The sequence below is a fragment of the Giraffa tippelskirchi genome, chromosome 11 (assembly GCF_054371585.1).
Source record: "Giraffa tippelskirchi isolate mGirTip1 chromosome 11, T2T-mGirTip1v1.2.pri, whole genome shotgun sequence".
Lineage (NCBI taxonomy): Eukaryota > Metazoa > Chordata > Mammalia > Artiodactyla > Giraffidae > Giraffa > Giraffa tippelskirchi.
The window spans coordinates 76,229,559-76,248,434 of NC_137285.1; the positions used below are offsets into that span (position 1 = coordinate 76,229,559).

General features: G+C 55.2%; 2 protein-coding genes and 2 long non-coding RNA genes across 5 annotated transcripts in view; 3 read left to right on the plus strand and 1 right to left on the minus strand.

Annotated features, from left to right (window-relative positions):
* Positions 1–18,876, minus strand: part of LOC145527627 (uncharacterized) — a 32,699-nt gene that overhangs the window by 11,990 nt on the left and 1,833 nt on the right. The window contains exons 1-5 of one of the 2 annotated variants that reach the window (XR_014069794.1): positions 12,960–13,101; positions 8,559–8,784; positions 6,081–6,338; positions 5,346–5,457; positions 945–1,170 (exon numbers count right to left, since the gene is read on the minus strand). This is a non-coding gene — a long non-coding RNA (uncharacterized LOC145527627). Of the gene's footprint in view, positions 1–944; positions 1,171–5,345; positions 5,458–6,080; positions 6,339–8,558; positions 8,785–12,959; positions 13,102–13,688; positions 13,947–16,166; positions 16,393–18,876 lie in introns of those variants that run through there. The other variant, XR_014069793.1, reaches the window with a different exon arrangement.
* Positions 3,247–5,467, plus strand: LOC145527670 (uncharacterized). Its single transcript, XR_014069843.1, has 2 exons — positions 3,247–4,823; positions 4,876–5,467. It is a non-coding gene; the product is annotated as an uncharacterized LOC145527670 (long non-coding RNA).
* LOC145527519 (uncharacterized) lies at positions 9,150–11,034 on the plus strand. The gene is made up of 3 exons (XM_081545614.1): positions 9,150–9,319; positions 9,719–10,031; positions 10,283–11,034. Exons 1-3 carry the CDS (start codon positions 9,185–9,187, stop codon positions 10,909–10,911), a joined length of 1,077 nt encoding a protein of 358 aa, XP_081401740.1. The 5' UTR covers positions 9,150–9,184; the 3' UTR covers positions 10,912–11,034.
* On the plus strand, positions 16,238–18,642 carry LOC145527481 (uncharacterized). The gene is made up of 3 exons (XM_081545548.1): positions 16,238–16,927; positions 17,327–17,639; positions 17,891–18,642. The coding sequence occupies exons 1-3, from the start codon at positions 16,517–16,519 to the stop codon at positions 18,517–18,519; spliced, it is 1,353 nt and encodes a 450-aa protein (XP_081401674.1). The 5' UTR covers positions 16,238–16,516; the 3' UTR covers positions 18,520–18,642.

An 18,876-nucleotide genomic window follows, 5' to 3' on the forward strand; every position in this document is an offset into this window, starting at 1 on the left:
GTCCAGAAACAAACCCCAGCATCCATGGTCAACTCATCTCTGACACAGACGGGGAGAATATCCAAATGGGAACAAGAAAGCCTCTTCAATCAATGTCCATGGGAAAACCAGACAGCTACATCTGAAGAACGCTATTGGTTTTGATCTCATACCACCTCAATATCGGGGAAAAACCTCACCCTAAAGACTGATGTCATGAGATAGCTAGAAAGAAGCGTAGGTCAAAGGCTCCTTAACATCAGAGTCTCCTTGCCATTTGCTGGGCGGAGGTCGAAATGGGTCTCTTCAAGTAAGGGAAAGAGGTAAACGAAGTACACCACTGGGTTTCCATCCAATGGAACCTCTTCACAACGGAGAAGCTAAGCATTCACAAATGCAAAAGATAGGAAACGGAACACGAGAGACTCCTTGCAAGTGGTGTATCTGAGAAGGGGTTCATATGGAAAGAGACGAAGAATGCACAGCACTCAGATTCCAAGAAACACCACCACCACCCTTGACCCTTCCCCCATGACCAACTCTGACCTAAAGCCTTTCTCTCCCTCTAACCTATCCCTAAAACATAACCCTCATCTAATCATATACATGTGCATCCCTAGCATCCATCCATCCATCCACACACGAGAGAGAAAGAGGAAGACACAGACGGAATTGAGAAAGGAAAAGAGAGGGACACAGCCAGAGAGAGACACGGAACCAAAGAGAGGAAAGGAGTCGATGGTCCAGACTTTTCCTCAATCTGTCTCGAAGGTAGAAGCAATGACAGCGCCCTTCCACCCCAGAAGGGGGAAAAGGACGGAAGGTTTGGAGAGGAAAAGACAAGAACGCAGGGAGCCATTAGAAGCTCAGCCACCCGCAGAAGCCGAGCTGGGACCCTTGAACAGAATCTCAATGGAAACAGAGGACCAGAAAGTTGGCTACTCTTTTCTATAAGAGAGGGAGACCTTCGAGTCTTCCTTTCGGTCCTCCAACTTGGATGCGGGGTCTCAAAACAGTCAGGAGGGGGAGTGCCTTTTCCTGGGTTCCACGGCGCATCCAGGCCTCGTTCTGCCCCATTCTGTGCTGTGTCAGCCCTGGATGGAATCTTTCTTTCTGAAGTCTCAGCGCACGAGCTCCACGTGATATCGGCCCCAGGTGGAAAGGCATGGAGCTGCTCGTAGGCCGACAGACCTAGGAAGCAGATGGGAGAATGACCCCCACTCTGCAGATGGAGAGACTGGGGCAACCCTGAGGGGCATATGCTTGTCCAGGGCCACACCACTTATGAGAAGAAGGAGCCTGGTCTGAGAGCAGCATGGTCCTCGGAGCTCAGGCCCTGGCTGAACCCAGGCCTCCCCAGGGCTGTGGGCTGGGCCGTGTGGGTGTCATTGTGCCTGCACATGGCCTAAGGGGGGTGGTCGAGCAGTCAGAAACCCAGAGATTCCCTTGGGAAGTTTTGAGGAAGGGACCTCAGCACGAACCCCAGGAAATGATGTCACCTGCCGGCAACAGAACCCAACAGAACCCGCAATCCGGGTATCCAGGCCTCCAGAGCGGAGAGGAGCCCCCAGCCAGATCACTTGCTGCCAAGATGTTCTGCTGTTTGCCCCTGCCCAGAGGCCGGGGCCTCAGGAGAGCTCACAGGCAGTGTGCGTGGGCACCCTGTCGACGTTGGCTCAGGACACCCCCGAGAGGCCTCTGGCCCTTTGCCCGGAGAAACAGAAAGGTAACACGGGGAGCCCCAGGCCGGGCCAGGCCACCTCTCCCATGCCACCCGGAAACACCGGGTCCTTTGCCTGTGTGTGGGGATGCGGGTTTCTCGGGCTGTGTCTCCCTCAAGGAAGCCCAGGCGGATGTGGGGTCAGAAGCCTGTGGACAAGTTGTGTCCACACCCCAGGGGAGAGCAGGCTGGGCGGGATGGGGAGAGTGTGGGCAGCGCCGACCGGCCAGGCTGACCTCACACCCTCAGATGGGTCTCTTTCCTCCCGGGTGGGGATCTGAGCAGACACACGTCTCTGACCCTTCTGGGAAGAGAAGTTCGAGCAGGCAGAAGCAGCGGCTCCACTGGCCAGGCCCAGCTCGGAAAACTCCCAGCATGGCTGGCTGACGGTCACTGTCGTTGCAGAGCTTCCCACGTGATGAGGCCGAGGACGGGGACACCCCATCCAGCTCCCAGAGGGAGGGGTCGGAGCACCACCCCCCCGCCCGTGAGGCCCAGTGCAGGCTCCAGGTCAGCGTGCCCACGGAGGCATCAGCCCCACCGGGGGAGACGCGGAGGTGGGGAAGGCCTGCTGCCGAGACACCGCCCAGGATACAGCCGGCGGCCCAGTCTGAGGCTGCCACGGAGCTCAGCACACCCGGCTCCGACCCAGAGTCCAGAGAACCCCGGCCTCTGAGGCACCAGGAGGACCTGGAGCCCAGCACGCCAGAGCACAGAGGTGAGGACGCTGGGGCTGGTGCACGGGAGTGTGTGGGGAGGGGTGCTGAGCTACACAGGGACGAGTCCTCGAAAGCTGCTGCTGGGCCTGCAGCAAGCGCTGGCCTCACACCCCCCGCCCCCCATCTTGCACACTTCAGTCCCAAAAGACATCTGACGCTGGGTATTCTTTGGGAACCTCTTGGAAGGTTTCTGTCCCGGGGTACGCACATGCCAAGGCTGGCCTGTGGGCAAACTTTGCTTCTCCCCCAGCTCTAGCACTGGCCTCCAACTGGAACCAGGCTCCACTTCCCAGACCTGTCCCTAAAGAGGTGGTGGCTCCAGGTGCAGGACCCAGGGATCCACCGAGGGCAGATGGAGAAGCGAGACTTGCCCTCGCAGAGACACCAGGCCAGCTGGGTACTGGCCAGCACACCGGGCAGATCGGATCTCCGTGCCTGCAGGACCCCCAGCCCCAGGCACTGATGTCCCACCCCCTCAGCGAGAACCTCCACCTCCACGTGCACCTCTACCTGCTCGGGCTTTGGCAAGAGAACCCGAGGCAGAGGAAGAGTCACCGCCTCGGCAGGGAGAGCCTGCCCTGGCTCCCGCGCAACACCCAGACGCCCACGATGACTCACCCAGCCCTGCAGGGAGAAAGAGCCCCCGCTCTGGACAGAGACCCAGAGCCCTTACCGGAAACACCACGTCCAGGGGAGCGGTCGGCTCTGCAGCCTCCATCCCTGTCTGCTCACCGTGGATGCCGGCAACTCGGTCTGCCCCCAGGGGACATGGAGTTCCTTTCCCCTGAACTGCTTTGCATGTGGTTTGTTTCCACCTTTCTGGTGATGTTTTATTTTTTGTATGGTTTCCTGTATTTTTGTTGGTTAAGTTGGGATTAGTAAACTTTTTCATCATTGTTGCAATCTGGGAACACTGTTGTGTAACTCTGGTGATACTGTGTTACCATCACCACTTTGTAGTTTCAGACCCGTTCCATCTTTATGCCCCACCCCCCAACAAAGCCTGGATTCAAGGCAAGCACGCCCTGTTCATCCCTCCCCCCGATCCTGAACACAATTTCATCTTTTCTTTCTGCATTCCTTCCTATATTCTTGGTGTCCCCAATCAGTGACTCTCAGCGAAATGACTGAAGGAGTGTTTTTCAGACTCTCCACCTACTGTAAGACTCCATTGGAGAGTTCTCATTTTTATGTCATTTGAACTAGCCTTTGATAGCTGAAAGGACGGTGTACGTCCTTTCAAGATACCATGTGCCAAACGAAGCCCTTTTGGCAACTGCCATCATTATCTCCAGGCAGGCATTGCTGTTTGAAGGGTGACATCTCAGCCAGAAGGCAGAGGCTGAGCTCCTCTTGTTGCACCAGCTCCCAAAAGAAGCCAAGAAAGGGAGCTGGAACAACAAACCACCCCCATGCCCAGGAAAGCGTTCTTCATGACAGAAGGCTAGAAAATGACCCAACATCCTTGTGGCCCAGAACCACTCTAGAAAATCACTGTTCCATAAAAAAGAGAAACACATGGGAAGTTCCAAGGAGAGGCAATGCCCATGGCCAGTGTACTTGAGAGACGGCCTGACCGCTCCGGGGAAGACACGCACCGACGGAACCCCTTGGGAAACAGCAGTGATAGTCCTCACCGTCGTAAGGGTTTCCTCTGGGGACAACCTGCCCTGGGCACCACACGAGGGAGCAGACCGGCTTCTCTTCCTCTGCCCCCACACCATTCACTCATGAAGGCAGCTCAGGTGTTCTCATGCCCTGCCTGCCTGCCTGCCTGGCTCATCCGTGAGCTGTGACCACCTCCAGGCTAGGACTCCACCTTTTCCTCTCTGTGTACCGTGAATCTGCACACAGTGGGCTTTCAGAACCTTAGGAGACTTGAGCCATTCCCACTCGAGCCAGAACCCTCCCCAGGAAGGAAAACAGCTGTGGAGTCATTTTGGCCCCAGCACTGGTTCCGAAAGCCTGGCGGCTCCTACAGCCTCTACGGTGTGAAGAGGGAGGTCCCTTTTGACAGAGCTTTCCGGCTCTCAGATCTAAGCTGTTGTTTCACTGTCAGCTGTGTCTCTTCCGTTGCAGCCAGGTGGGCCACGCTGCTCCAAAGGAGCTCACAAGCTGAGTTTCAAGGGAGGACAGGGATGGCTACAACGTGCTGCAAACTGAGTGAGGGTCCCCACAATTCTCAGCAAAGGTCTGTGGTGTGCAAGTGGGGAGTAGAGGGCCCCCAAGTTCCAAAGGAAGGGAGGTAGTCGGGAGCTAAAGCCCTTGGCTGCTGTGGTAGCAGCTGCAGATGGCAGCCCGTCCACAGTGCACTTCAAATGAGGTCATATGAGCGGGACTCTGGAAATGGCTCCGAAATCGAGAGAAAGGGGTCAGGGTATGTGGGAATCCGGCGGGGGTGGGGGGTGGATGAAGGAAGGTGTCCCTCCTCTCTCCAGTGCAATTTGGTTTGGTGAGTCTCAAAGCTACCAGATGGCACTTCCCAAGTCAGGCCCCCGCAGGAATCAGGGTGGGCTGCCTGCCTCGGGCCCTGCCACAGGGACAAGCCACACCAGTGGCCTCCCTGAGCTCCAATGGCCGGATCTGGGGGGTTCTGTCTGGGTGCACACCTCCTTGCTGTGGCCAAGTTCCCCCCTTCTCTGAGCACCAGCTTCATCCTCTCGAATGAGGACATCGATTGCTACCTTGGCACGTTACTCTCTTCATCCTGTGAAGACTCATTAGGCTTATCCTACAATTACTAGCTGGCCCGAAGAGATATCTCCTGAATCCAGCTTAAGCTGGAGTCTCCCAGGCTCATCTGGCATGTCTTCCCTGAAGTCTGCCAAAACCCACACCCTTGCATTTCCAGGGACTCCCCTTAGCCAGCTGGGCAGAAAACCCAGCATGCTTCAAACAAGCTGACAGACAAGCGGGAGAGGACTCACGGGCAGACGGCTTCCCTCAGGTCTCGGGTGGAGCTCTGGGACCACAGCAGCAACGGGCCATCCCAGCCCCTGGGCTCAGCAGCGCCCTCATTCTCAGGCCGGCGGCTCTGCCCTGAGGGGAGCAGGAACGTCACCAACTGCCGCAGGCGGACCTCAAGCCCCTCCCACTGCTGGAGCCTGACCTGCCCCGGCCCCACCCCTTCCCCTACCCCAGCAGGACGAGAGCTCGTCTTCCCCTGGCTTCCAACGTGAGGCCCGGCCCTGGGCCCCGATTGGGCACTGCCCCAGCCCGGAGCCAATCACAGTGGCCAGGGAGGTGGAACGCACCGATTGGCCAGGGCCAGGTCATGTGACAATACTCCCCAGGAAACTCAAAGATTACCAAGGTTCTCTAAGAAACCAATGAACAAAATTATCCAGTAAAGGCAAACCTTAATTTTTAATGAGGCCAATGTCACAGAAAAAAAATAAATGCTCCACAATAAACTGCTCAAGGAAGCTACTAAATAAACTTTCAGAAAAGTTTAGTAGTTTTTTTTTTTTTTTTTAAATAGGTTGACGGAGCGCTATACCTTTCCCATCTATGTGAATTTAGGTTTAAACTAGATTTCCCTTGGCTATTATATAAGACAAAAAAACCCACATCACCCACTTTCACTCCCCCCCACCCCCAAAATGTGTTTTAATCTATTGAATTTTTGTGTCCTCAGTTGTGTCTGATTCACGGCAACTCACCAACTCTACACAGCCAGGCTCTTCCGTCCATGGAATTCAGGGCAATTTTTTCTGTCCCAGTAAATGCCCACCCTGGGTGATCCAAAGGCAAGGGCTCCGAGGCTCCTGAGAGACTAACTCCTTTCAGCTGAGCACAGAGCTGGCTCCTCACTGGGATGCCTGTGGCCTGGGGCTCCCAGAGGGGAGAGCAGCACTCGCCCCACCGTGTGGTCACTGCTGGAAATGCAGGCTGCTCCTCACTCCCCCTTGACAGTGTCCCTGAGGGCAGAACAGTGTGAATCGAATCAAGGTGGAAATGCAAACTCCAATGCAACCAACCTTCCCACAAGGTCTCCAAAACCACTCAGGAACAGGGAATTGGAAACTGCAGGGGATGACATGAATGGAGATGGAGACTTGACACCTTACACCGAGTTCACTTCCAGTTATCCCTAGACAAACTTTCCATGAAAACTTGTCACAAATCTAGAAGAACAATGAGCAGAAACCGGACACGTGCTTTGAGTCTTCACACACAAAACTAAAAGGCAGTCCACAAAAAAAACCCAGAGAATACAGTGGACTTTGCAAAATCAAAGATATCTACTGTGGGAAAACCTCATGACAAAAGCAAAAGACAGGTCATACATCGCGAGACGAATGAGTGGAAACACAAAGCTTATCAAGGATGTGTCTCCAAACAGACAAAGAACGCCAACACAACAAGCCTGTGAAAACTAGGGAAAGGTCTGAAGGGACACCAGACGGAGGAAGACACACACAGAGTATCCCGGATGATGTCCAGCACTGAGGGCCTGAAGAAACAACAGTCTAGTTGCACCCCCTCAGGCCTGTGTGACCGTGGATGAGGCCTCTGTTTCCCGGTGGCTCTGAGACATGGACAGGGAGGAAGGGGAAGAGAAGTCACTTGCATTTCTAATACTCACAGCAAAGTCTTCCAATGAGAAGGGAATTATCACCCCCACTGCCAATGCCATTCACTGAAGTGATACCCACGAGTCCATCTACCCCAGAAGGGAAGGATGGACCTGTTCTCACAAAACGGCGAGAGATGGAAGGAGGAAGATCAAGCCCACACCAATCACTGGAAAGAGAAGCTGTGCTCAGGGCTTGAAAGAATTCCTATTGGGAAAATCATGTCACAGCCCCACATGGCAATCCACAGCTTCCATGCTATTCCTCCCAAAATGCCAATGCATTTTCGCACCGAACAAAGAATTGCAAAAGGGGTACGGAAACAGAAAAGAGCCTACATTGTCAATACAATCCGACGAAAAAGCCCCGATACGGACATCCAAGGTTGTGTGAAAGGAAATTAGACGACCAAACTAGGATCCTCAGGAGAGTATCGGAGAAGGCAATGGCGACCCACTCCAGTACTCTTGCCTGGAAAATGTCCTGGACGGAGGAGCCTGGTAGGCTGCAGGCCATGGGGTCATGCAGAGTCAGACACGACTGAAGTGACTTAGCCGCAGCAGCAGCAGCAGGACAGTATGCTATTGGGAATACAACAACACACACAGATCCAGATCGATGGAATAAAGTTGAGGGTCCAGAAACAAACCCCAGCATCCATGGTCAACTCATCTCTGACACAGACGGGGAGAATATCCAAATGGGAACAAGAAAGCCTCTTCAATCAATGTCCATGGGAAAACCAGACAGCTACATCTGAAGAACGCTATTGGTTTTGATCTCATACCACCTCAATATCGGGGAAAAACCTCACCCTAAAGACTGATGTCATGAGATAGCTAGAAAGAAGCGTAGGTCAAAGGCTCCTTAACATCAGAGTCTCCTTGCCATTTGCTGGGCGGAGGTCGAAATGGGTCTCTTCAAGTAAGGGAAAGAGGTAAACGAAGTACACCACTGGGTTTCCATCCAATGGAACCTCTTCACAACAGAGAGGCTAAGCATTCACAAATGCAAAAGATAGGAAACGGAACACGAGAGACATCTGAGAAGGGGTTCATATGGAAAGAGACGAAGAATGCACAGCACTCAGATTCCAAGAAACACCACCACCACCCTTGACCCTTCCCCCATGACCAACTCTGACCTAAAGCCTTTCTCTCCCTCTAACCTATCCCTAAAACATAACCCTCATCTAATCATATACATGTGCATCCCTAGCATCCATCCATCCATCCACACACGAGAGAGAAAGAGGAAGACACAGACGGAATTGAGAAAGGAAAAGAGAGGGACACAGCCAGAGAGAGACACGGAACCAAAGAGAGGAAAGGAGTCGATGGTCCAGACTTTTCCTCAATCTGTCTCGAAGGTAGAAGCAATGACAGCGCCCTTCCACCCCAGAAGGGGGAAAAGGACGGAAGGTTTGGAGAGGAAAAGACAAGAACGCAGGGAGCCATTAGAAGCTCAGCCACCCGCAGAAGCCGAGCTGGGACCCTTGAACAGAATCTCAATGGAAACAGAGGACCAGAAAGTTGGCTACTCTTTTCTATAAGAGAGGGAGACCTTCGAGTCTTCCTTTCGGTCCTCCAACTTGGATGCGGGGTCTCAAAACAGTCAGGAGGGGGAGTGCCTTTTCCTGGGTTCCACGGCGCATCCAGGCCTCGTTCTGCCCCATTCTGTGCTGTGTCAGCCCTGGATGGAATCTTTCTTTCTGAAGTCTCAGCACACGAGCTCCACGTGATATCGGCCCCAGGTGGAAAGGCATGGAGCTGCTCGTAGGCCGACAGACCTAGGAAGCAGATGGGAGAATGACCCCCACTCTGCAGATGGAGAGACTGGGGCAACCCTGAGGGGCATATGCTTGTCCAGGGCCACACCACTTATGAGAAGAAGGAGCCTGGTCTGAGAGCAGCATGGTCCTCGGAGCTCAGGCCCTGGCTGAACCCAGGCCTCCCCAGGGCTGTGGGCTGGGCCGTGTGGGTGTCATTGTGCCTGCACATGGCCTAAGGGGGGTGGTCGAGCAGTCAGAAACCCAGAGATTCCCTTGGGAAGTTTTGAGGAAGGGACCTCAGCACGAACCCCAGGAAATGATGTCACCTGCCGGCAACAGAACCCAACAGAACCCGCAATCCGGGTATCCAGGCCTCCAGAGCGGAGAGGAGCCCCCAGCCAGATCACTTGCTGCCAAGATGTTCTGCTGTTTGCCCCTGCCCAGAGGCCGGGGCCTCAGGAGAGCTCACAGGCAGTGTGCGTGGGCACCCTGTCGACGTTGGCTCAGGACACCCCCGAGAGGCCTCTGGCCCTTTGCCCGGAGAAACAGAAAGGTAACACGGGGAGCCCCAGGCCGGGCCAGGCCACCTCTCCCATGCCACCCGGAAACACCGGGTCCTTTGCCTGTGTGGGGGGATGCGGGTTTCTCGGGCTGTGTCTCCCTCAAGGAAGCCCAGGCGGATGTGGGGTCAGAAGCCTGTGGACAAGTTGTGTCCACACCCCAGGGGAGAGCAGGCTGGGCGGGATGGGGAGAGTGTGGGCAGCGCCGACCGGCCAGGCTGACCTCACACCCTCAGATGGGTCTCTTTCCTCCCGGGTGGGGATCTGAGCAGACACACGTCTCTGACCCTTCTGGGAAGAGAAGTTCGAGCAGGCAGAAGCAGCGGCTCCACTGGCCAGGCCCAGCTCGGAAAACTCCCAGCATGGCTGGCTGACGGTCACTGTCGTTGCAGAGCTTCCCACGTGATGAGGCCGAGGACGGGGACACCCCATCCAGCTCCCAGAGGGAGGGGTCGGAGCACCACCCCCCCGCCCGTGAGGCCCAGTGCAGGCTCCAGGTCAGCGTGCCCACGGAGGCATCAGCCCCACCGGGGGAGACGCGGAGGTGGGGAAGGCCTGCTGCCGAGACACCGCCCAGGATACAGCCGGCGGCCCAGTCTGAGGCTGCCACGGAGCTCAGCACACCCGGCTCCGACCCAGAGTCCAGAGAACCCCGGCCTCTGAGGCACCAGGAGGACCTGGAGCCCAGCACGCCAGAGCACAGAGGTGAGGACGCTGGGGCTGGTGCACGGGAGTGTGTGGGGAGGGGTGCTGAGCTACACAGGGACGAGTCCTCGAAAGCTGCTGCTGGGCCTGCAGCAAGCGCTGGCCTCACACCCCCCGCCCCCCATCTTGCACACTTCAGTCCCAAAAGACATCTGACGCTGGGTATTCTTTGGGAACCTCTTGGAAGGTTTCTGTCCCGGGGTACGCACATGCCAAGGCTGGCCTGTGGGCAAACTTTGCTTCTCCCCCAGCTCTAGCACTGGCCTCCAACTGGAACCAGGCTCCACTTCCCAGACCTGTCCCTAAAGAGGTGGTGGCTCCAGGTGCAGGACCCAGGGATCCACCGAGGGCAGATGGAGAAGCGAGACTTGCCCTCGCAGAGACACCAGGCCAGCTGGGTACTGGCCAGCACACCGGGCAGATCGGATCTCCGTGCCTGCAGGACCCCCAGCCCCAGGCACTGATGTCCCACCCCCTCAGCGAGAACCTCCACCTCCACGTGCACCTCTACCTGCTCGGGCTTTGGCAAGAGAACCCGAGGCAGAGGAAGAGTCACCGCCTCGGCAGGGAGAGCCTGCCCTGGCTCCCGCGCAACACCCAGACGCCCACGATGACTCACCCAGCCCTGCAGGGAGAAAGAGCCCCCGCTCTGGACAGAGACCCAGAGCCCTTACCGGAAACACCACGTCCAGGGGAGCGGTCGGCTCTGCAGCCTCCATCCCTGTCTGCTCACCGTGGATGCCGGCAACTCGGTCTGCCCCCAGGGGACATGGAGTTCCTTTCCCCTGAACTGCTTTGCATGTGGTTTGTTTCCACCTTTCTGGTGATGTTTTATTTTTTGTATGGTTTCCTGTATTTTTGTTGGTTAAGTTGGGATTAGTAAACTGTTTCATCATTGTTGCAATCTGGGAACACTGTTGTGTAACTCTGGTGATACTGTGTTACCATCACCACTTTGTAGTTTCAGACCCGTTCCATCTTTATGCCCCACCCCCCAACAAAGCCTGGATTCAAGGCAAGCACGCCCTGTTCATCCCTCCCCCCGATCCTGAACACAATTTCATCTTTTCTTTCTGCATTCCTTCCTATATTCTTGGTGTCCCCAATCAGTGACTCTCAGCGAAATGACTGAAGGAGTGTTTTTCGGACTCTCCACCTACTGTAAGACTCCATTGGAGAGTTCTCATTTTTATGTCATTTGAACTAGCCTTTGATAGCTGAAAGGACGGTGTACGTCCTTTCAAGATACCATGTGCCAAACGAAGCCCTTTTGGCAACTGCCATCATTATCTCCAGGCAGGCATTGCTGTTTGAAGGGTGACATCTCAGCCAGAAGGCAGAGGCTGAGCTCCTCTTGTTGCACCAGCTCCCAAAAGAAGCCAAGAAAGGGAGCTGGAACAACAAACCACCCCCATGCCCAGGAAAGCGTTCTTCATGACAGAAGGCTAGAAAATGACCCAACATCCTTGTGGCCCAGAACCACTCTAGAAAATCACTGTTCCATAAAAAAGAGAAACACATGGGAAGTTCCAAGGAGAGGCAATGCCCATGGCCAGTGTACTTGAGAGACGGCCTGACCGCTCCGGGGAAGACACGCACCGACGGAACCCCTTGGGAAACAGCAGTGATAGTCCTCACCGTCGTAAGGGTTTCCTCTGGGGACAACCTGCCCTGGGCACCACACGAGGGAGCAGACCGGCTTCTCTTCCTCTGCCCCCACACCATTCACTCATGAAGGCAGCTCAGGTGTTCTCATGCCCTGCCTGCCTGCCTGCCTGGCTCATCCGTGAGCTGTGACCACCTCCAGGGTAGGACTCCACCTTTTCCTCTCTGTGTACCGTGAATCTGCACACAGTGGGCTTTCAGAACCTTAGGAGACTTGAGCCATTCCCACTCGAGCCAGAACCCTCCCCAGGAAGGAAAACAGCTGTGGAGTCATTTTGGCCCCAGCACTGGTTCCGAAAGCCTGGCGGCTCCTACAGCCTCTACGGTGTGAAGAGGGAGGTCCCTTTTGACAGAGCTTTCCGGCTCTCAGATCTAAGCTGTTGTTTCACTGTCAGCTGTGTCTCTTCCGTTGCAGCCAGGTGGGCCACGCTGCTCCAAAGGAGCTCACAAGCTGAGTTTCAAGGGAGGACAGGGATGGCTACAACGTGCTGCAAACTGAGTGAGGGTCCCCACAATCCTCAGCAAAGGTCTGTGGTGTGCAAGTGGGGAGTAGAGGGCCCCCAAGTTCCAAAGGAAGGGAGGTAGTCGGGAGCTAAAGCCCTTGGCTGCTGTGGTAGCAGCTGCAGATGGCAGCCCGTCCACAGTGCACTTCAAATGAGGTCATATGAGCGGGACTCTGGAAATGGCTCCGAAATCGAGAGAAAGGGGTCAGGGTATGTGGGAATCCGGCGGGGGTGGGGGGTGGATGAAGGAAGGTGTCCCTCCTCTCTCCAGTGCAATTTGGTTTGGTGAGTCTCAAAGCTACCAGATGGCACTTCCCAAGTCAGGCCCCCGCAGGAATCAGGGTGGGCTGCCTGCCTCGGGCCCTGCCACAGGGACAAGCCACACCAGTGGCCTCCCTGAGCTCCAATGGCCGGATCTGGGGGGTTCTGTCTGGTTGCACACCTCCTTGCTGTGGCCAAGTTCCCCCCTTCTCTGAGCACCAGCTTCATCCTCTCGAATGAGGACATCGATTGCTACCTTGGCACGTTACTCTCTTCATCCTGTGAAGACTCATTAGGCTTATCCTACAATTACTAGCTGGCCCGAAGAGATATCTCCTGAATCCAGCTTAAGCTGGAGTCTCCCAGGCTCATCTGGCATGTCTTCCCTGAAGTCTGCCAAAACCCACACCCTTGCATTTCCAGGGACTCCCCTTAGCCAGCTGGGCAGAAAACCCAGCATGCTTCAAACAAGCTGACAGACAAGCGGGAGAGGACTCACGGGCAGACGGCTTCCCTCAGGTCTCGGGGGGAGCTCTGGGACCACAGCAGCAACGGGCCATCCCAGCCCCTGAGCTCAGCAGCGCCCTCATTCTCAGGCCGGCGGCTCTGCCCTGAGGGGAGCAGGAACGTCACCAACTGCCGCAGGCGGACCTCAAGCCCCTCCCACTGCTGGAGCCTGACCTGCCCCGGCCCCACCCCTTCCCCTACCCCAGCAGGACGAGAGCTCGTCTTCCCCTGGCTTCCAACGTGAGGCCCGGCCCTGGGCCCCGATTGGGCACTGCCCCAGCCCGGAGCCAATCACAGTGGCCAGGGAGGTGGAACGCACCGATTGGCCAGGGCCAGGTCATGTGACCATACTCCCCAGGAAACTCAAAGATAACCAAGGTTCTCTAAGAAACCAATGAACAAAATTATCCACTAAAGGCAAACCATAATTTTTAATGAGGCCAATGTCACAGAAAAAAAAATGCTCCACAATAAACTGCTCAAGGAAGCTACTAAATAAACTTTCAGAAAAGTTTAGTAGTTTTTTTTTTTTTTAAATAGGGTGACGGAGAGCTATACCTTTCCCATCTATGTGAATTTAGGTTTAAACTAGATTTCCCTTGGCTATTATATAAGACAAAAAAACCCACATCACCCACTTTCACTCCCCCCCACCCCCAAAATGTGTTTTAATCTATTGAATTTTTGTGTCCTCAGTTGTGTCTGATTCACGGCAACTCACCAACTCTACACAGCCAGGCTCTTCCGTCCATGGAATTCAGGGCAATTTTTTCTGTCCCAGTAAATGCCCACCCTGGGTGATCCAAAGGCAAGGGCTCCGAGGCTCCTGAGAGACTAACTCCTTTCAGCTGAGCACAGAGCTGGCTCCTCACTGGGATGCCTGTGGCCTGGGGCTCCCAGAGGGGAGAGCAGCACTCGCCCCACCGTGTGGTCACTGCTGGAAGTGCAGGCTGCTCCTCACTCCCCCTTGACAGTGTCCCTGAGGGCAGAACAGTGTGAATCGAATCAAGGTGGAAATGCAAACTCCAGTGCAACCAACCTTCCACAAGATCTCCAAAACCACTCAGGAACAGGGAATTGGAAACTGCAGGGGATGACATGAATGGAGATGGAGACTTGACACCTTACACCGAGTTCACTTCCAGTTATCCCTAGACAAACTTTCCATGAAAACTTGTCACAAATCTAGAAGAACAATGAGCAGAAACCGGACACGTGCTTTGAGTCTTCACACACAAAACTAAAAGGCAGTCCACAAAAAAAACCCAGAGAATACAGTGGACTTTGCAAAATCAAAGATATCTACTGTGGGAAAGACCTCATTACAAAAGCAAAAGACAGGTCATACATCGCGAGACGAATGAGTGGAAACACAAAGCTTATCAAGGATGTGTCTCCAAACAGACAAAGAACGCCAACACAACAAGCCTGTGAAAACTAGGGAAAGGTCTGAAGGGACACCAGACGGAGGAAGACACACACAGAGTATCCCGGATGATGTCCAGCACTGAGGGCCTGAAGAAACAACAGTCTAGTTGCACCCCCTCAGGCCTGTGTGACCGTGGATGAGGCCTCTGTTTCCCGGTGGCTCTGAGACATGGACAGGGAGGAAGGGGAAGAGAAGTCACTTGCATTTCTAATACTCACAGCAAAGTCTTCCAATGAGAAGGGAATTATCACCCCCACTGACAATGCCATTCACTGAAGTGATACCCACGAGTCCATCTACCCCAGAAGGGAAGGATGGACCTGTTCTCACAAAACGGCGAGAGATGGAAGGAGGAAGATCAAGCCCACACCAATCACTGGAAAGAGAAGCTGTGCTCAGGGCTTGAAAGAATTCCTATAGGGAAAATCATGTCACAGCCCCACATGGCAATCCACAGCTTCCATGCTATTCCTCCCAAAATGCCAATGCATTTTCGCACCGAACAAAGAATTGCAAAAGGGGTACGGAAACAGAAAAGAGCCTACATTGTCAATACAATCCGACGAAAAAGCCCCGATACGGACATCCAAGGTTGTGTGAAAGGAAATTAGACGACCAAACTAGGATCCTCAGGAGAGTATCGGAGGAGGCAATGGCGACCCACTCCAGTACTCTTGCCTGGAAAATGTCCTGGACGGAGGAGCCTGGTAGGCTGCAGGCCACGGGGTCATGCAGAGTCAGACACGACTGAAGTGACTTAGCCGCAGCAGCAGCAGCAGGACAGTATGCTATTGGGAATACAACAACACACACAGATCCAGATCGATGGAATAAAGTTGAGGGTCCAGAAACAAACCCCAGCATCCATGGTCAACTCATCTCTGACACAGACGGGGAGAATATCCAAATGGGAACAAGAAAGCCTCTTCAATCAATGTCCATGGGAAAACCAGACAGCTACATCTGAAGAACGCTATTGGTTTTGATCTCATACCACCTCAATATCGGGGAAAAACCTCACCCTAAAGACTGATGTCATGAGATAGCTAGAAAGAAGCGTAGGTCAAAGGCTCCTTAACATCAGAGTCTCCTTGCCATTTGCTGGGCGGAGGTCGAAATGGGTCTCTTCAAGTAAGGGAAAGAGGTAAACGAAGTACACCACTGGGTTTCCATCCAATGGAACCTCTTCACAACAGAGAGGCTAAGCATTCACAAATGCAAAAGATAGGAAACGGAACACGAGAGACATCTGAGAAGGGGTTCATATGGAAAGAGACGAAGAATGCACAGCACTCAGATTCCAAGAAACACCACCACCACCCTTGACCCTTCCCCCATGACCAACTCTGACCTAAAGCCTTTCTCTCCCTCTAACCTATCCCTAAAACATAACCCTCATCTAATCATATACATGTGCATCCCTAGCATCCATCCATCCATCCACACACGAGAGAGAAAGAGGAAGACACAGACGGAATTGAGAAAGGAAAAGAGAGGGACACAGCCAGAGAGAGACACGGAACCAAAGAGAGGAAAGGAGTCGATGGTCCAGACTTTTCCTCAATCTGTCTCGAAGGTAGAAGCAATGACAGCGCCCTTCCACCCCAGAAGGGGGAAAAGGACGGAAGGTTTGGAGAGGAAAAGACAAGAACGCAGGGAGCCATTAGAAGCTCAGCCACCCGCAGAAGCCGAGCTGGGACCCTTGAACAGAATCTCAATGGAAACAGAGGACCAGAAAGTTGGCTACTCTTTTCTATAAGAGAGGGAGACCTTCGAGTCTTCCTTTCGGTCCTCCAACTTGGATGCGGGGTCTCAAAACAGTCAGGAGGGGGAGTGCCTTTTCCTGGGTTCCACGGCGCATCCAGGCCTCGTTCTGCCCCATTCTGTGCTGTGTCAGCCCTGGATGGAATCTTTCTTTCTGAAGTCTCAGCGCACGAGCTCCACGTGATATCGGCCCCAGGTGGAAAGGCATGGAGCTGCTCGTAGGCCGACAGACCTAGGAAGCAGATGGGAGAATGACCCCCACTCTGCAGATGGAGAGACTGGGGCAACCCTGAGGGGCATATGCTTGTCCAGGGCCACACCACTTATGAGAAGAAGGAGCCTGGTCTGAGAGCAGCATGGTCCTCGGAGCTCAGGCCCTGGCTGAACCCAGGCCTCCCCAGGGCTGTGGGCTGGGCCGTGTGGGTGTCATTGTGCCTGCACATGGCCTAAGGGGGGTGGTCGAGCAGTCAGAAACCCAGAGATTCCCTTGGGAAGTTTTGAGGAAGGGACCTCAGCACGAACCCCAGGAAATGATGTCACCTGCCGGCAACAGAACCCAACAGAACCCGCAATCCGGGTATCCAGGCCTCCAGAGCGGAGAGGAGCCCCCAGCCAGATCACTTGCTGCCAAGATGTTCTGCTGTTTGCCCCTGCCCAGAGGCCGGGGCCTCAGGAGAGCTCACAGGCAGTGTGCGTGGGCACCCTGTCGACGTTGGCTCAGGACACCCCCGAGAGGCCTCTGGCCCTTTGCCCGGAGAAACAGAAAGGTAACACGGGGAGCCCCAGGCCGGGCCAGGCCACCTCTCCCATGCCACCCGGAAACACCGGGTCCTTTGCCTGTGTGTGGGGATGCGGGTTTCTCGGGCTGTGTCTCCCTCAAGGAAGCCCAGGCAGATGTGGGGTCAGAAGCCTGTGGACAAGTTGTGTCCACACCCCAGGGGAGAGCAGGCTGGGCGGGATGGGGAGAGTGTGGGCAGAGCCGACCGGCCAGGCTGACCTCACACCCTCAGATGGGTCTCTTTCCTCCCGGGTGGGGATCTGAGCAGACACACGTCTCTGACCCTTCTGGGAAGAGAAGTTCGAGCAGGCAGAAGCAGCGGCTCCACTGGCCAGGCCCAGCTCGGAAAACTCCCAGCATGGCTGGCTGACGGTCACTGTCGTTGCAGAGCTTCCCACGTGATGAGGCCGAGGACGGGGACACCCCATCCAGCTCCCAGAGGGAGGGGTCGGAGCACCACCCGCCCGCCCGTGAGGCCCAGTGCAGGCTCCAGGTCAGCGTGCCCACGGAGGCATCAGCCCCACCGGGGGAGACGCGGAGGTGGGGAAGGCCTGCTGCCGAGACACCGCCCAGGATACAGCCGGCGGCCCAGTCTGAGGCTGCCACGGAGCTCAGCACACCCGGCTCCGACCCAGAGTCCAGAGAACCCCGGCCTCTGAGGCACCAGGAGGACCTGGAGCCCAGCACGCCAGAGCACAGAGGTGAGGACGCTGGGGCTGGTGCACGGGAGTGTGTGGGGAGGGGTGCTGAGCTACACAGGGACGAGTCCTCGAAAGCTGCTGCTGGGCCTGCAGCAAGCGCTGGCCTCACACCCCCCGCCCCCCATCTTGCACACTTCAGTCCCAAAAGACATCTGACGCTGGGTATTCTTTGGGAACCTCTTGGAAGGTTTCTGTCCCGGGGTACGCACATGCCAAGGCTGGCCTGTGGGCAAACTTTGCTTCTCCCCCAGCTCTAGCACTGGCCTCCAACTGGAACCAGGCTCCACTTCCCAGACCTGTCCCTAAAGAGGTGGTGGCTCCAGGTGCAGGACCCAGGGATCCACCGAGGGCAGATGGAGAAGCGAGACTTGCCCTCGCAGAGACACCAGGCCAGCTGGGTACTGGCCAGCACACCGGGCAGATCGGATCTCCGTGCCTGCAGGACCCCCAGCCCCAGGCACTGATGTCCCACCCCCTCAGCGAGAACCTCCACCTCCACGTGCACCTCTACCTGCTCGGGCTTTGGCAAGAGAACCCGAGGCAGAGGAAGAGTCACCGCCTCGGCAGGGAGAGCCTGCCCTGGCTCCCGCGCAACACCCAGACGCCCACGATGACTCACCCAGCCCTGCAGGGAGAAAGAGCCCCCGCTCTGGACAGAGACCCAGAGCCCTTACCGGAAACACCACGTCCAGGGGAGCGGTCGGCTCTGCAGCCTCCATCCCTGTCTGCTCACCGTGGATGCCGGCAACTCGGTCTGCCCCCAGGGGACATGGAGTTCCTTTCCCCTGAACTGCTTTGCATGTGGTTTGTTTCCACCTTTCTGGTGATGTTTTATTTTTTGTATGGTTTCCTGTATTTTTGTTGGTTAAGTTGGGATTAGTAAACTGTTTCATCATTGTTGCAATCTGGGAACACTGTTGTGTAACTCTGGTGATACTGTGTTACCATCACCACTTTGTAGTTTCAGACCCGTTCCATCTTTATGCCCCACCCCCCAACAAAGCCTGGATTCAAGGCAAGCACGCCCTGTTCATCCCTCCCCCCGATCCTGAACACAATTTCATCTTTTCTTTCTGCATTCCTTCCTATATTCTTGGTGTCCCCAATCAGTGACTCTCAGCGAAATGACTGAAGGAGTGTTTTTCGGACTCTCCACCTACTGTAAGACTCCATTGGAGAGTTCTCATTTTTATGTCATTTGAACTAGCCTTTGATAGCTGAAAGGACGGTGTACGTC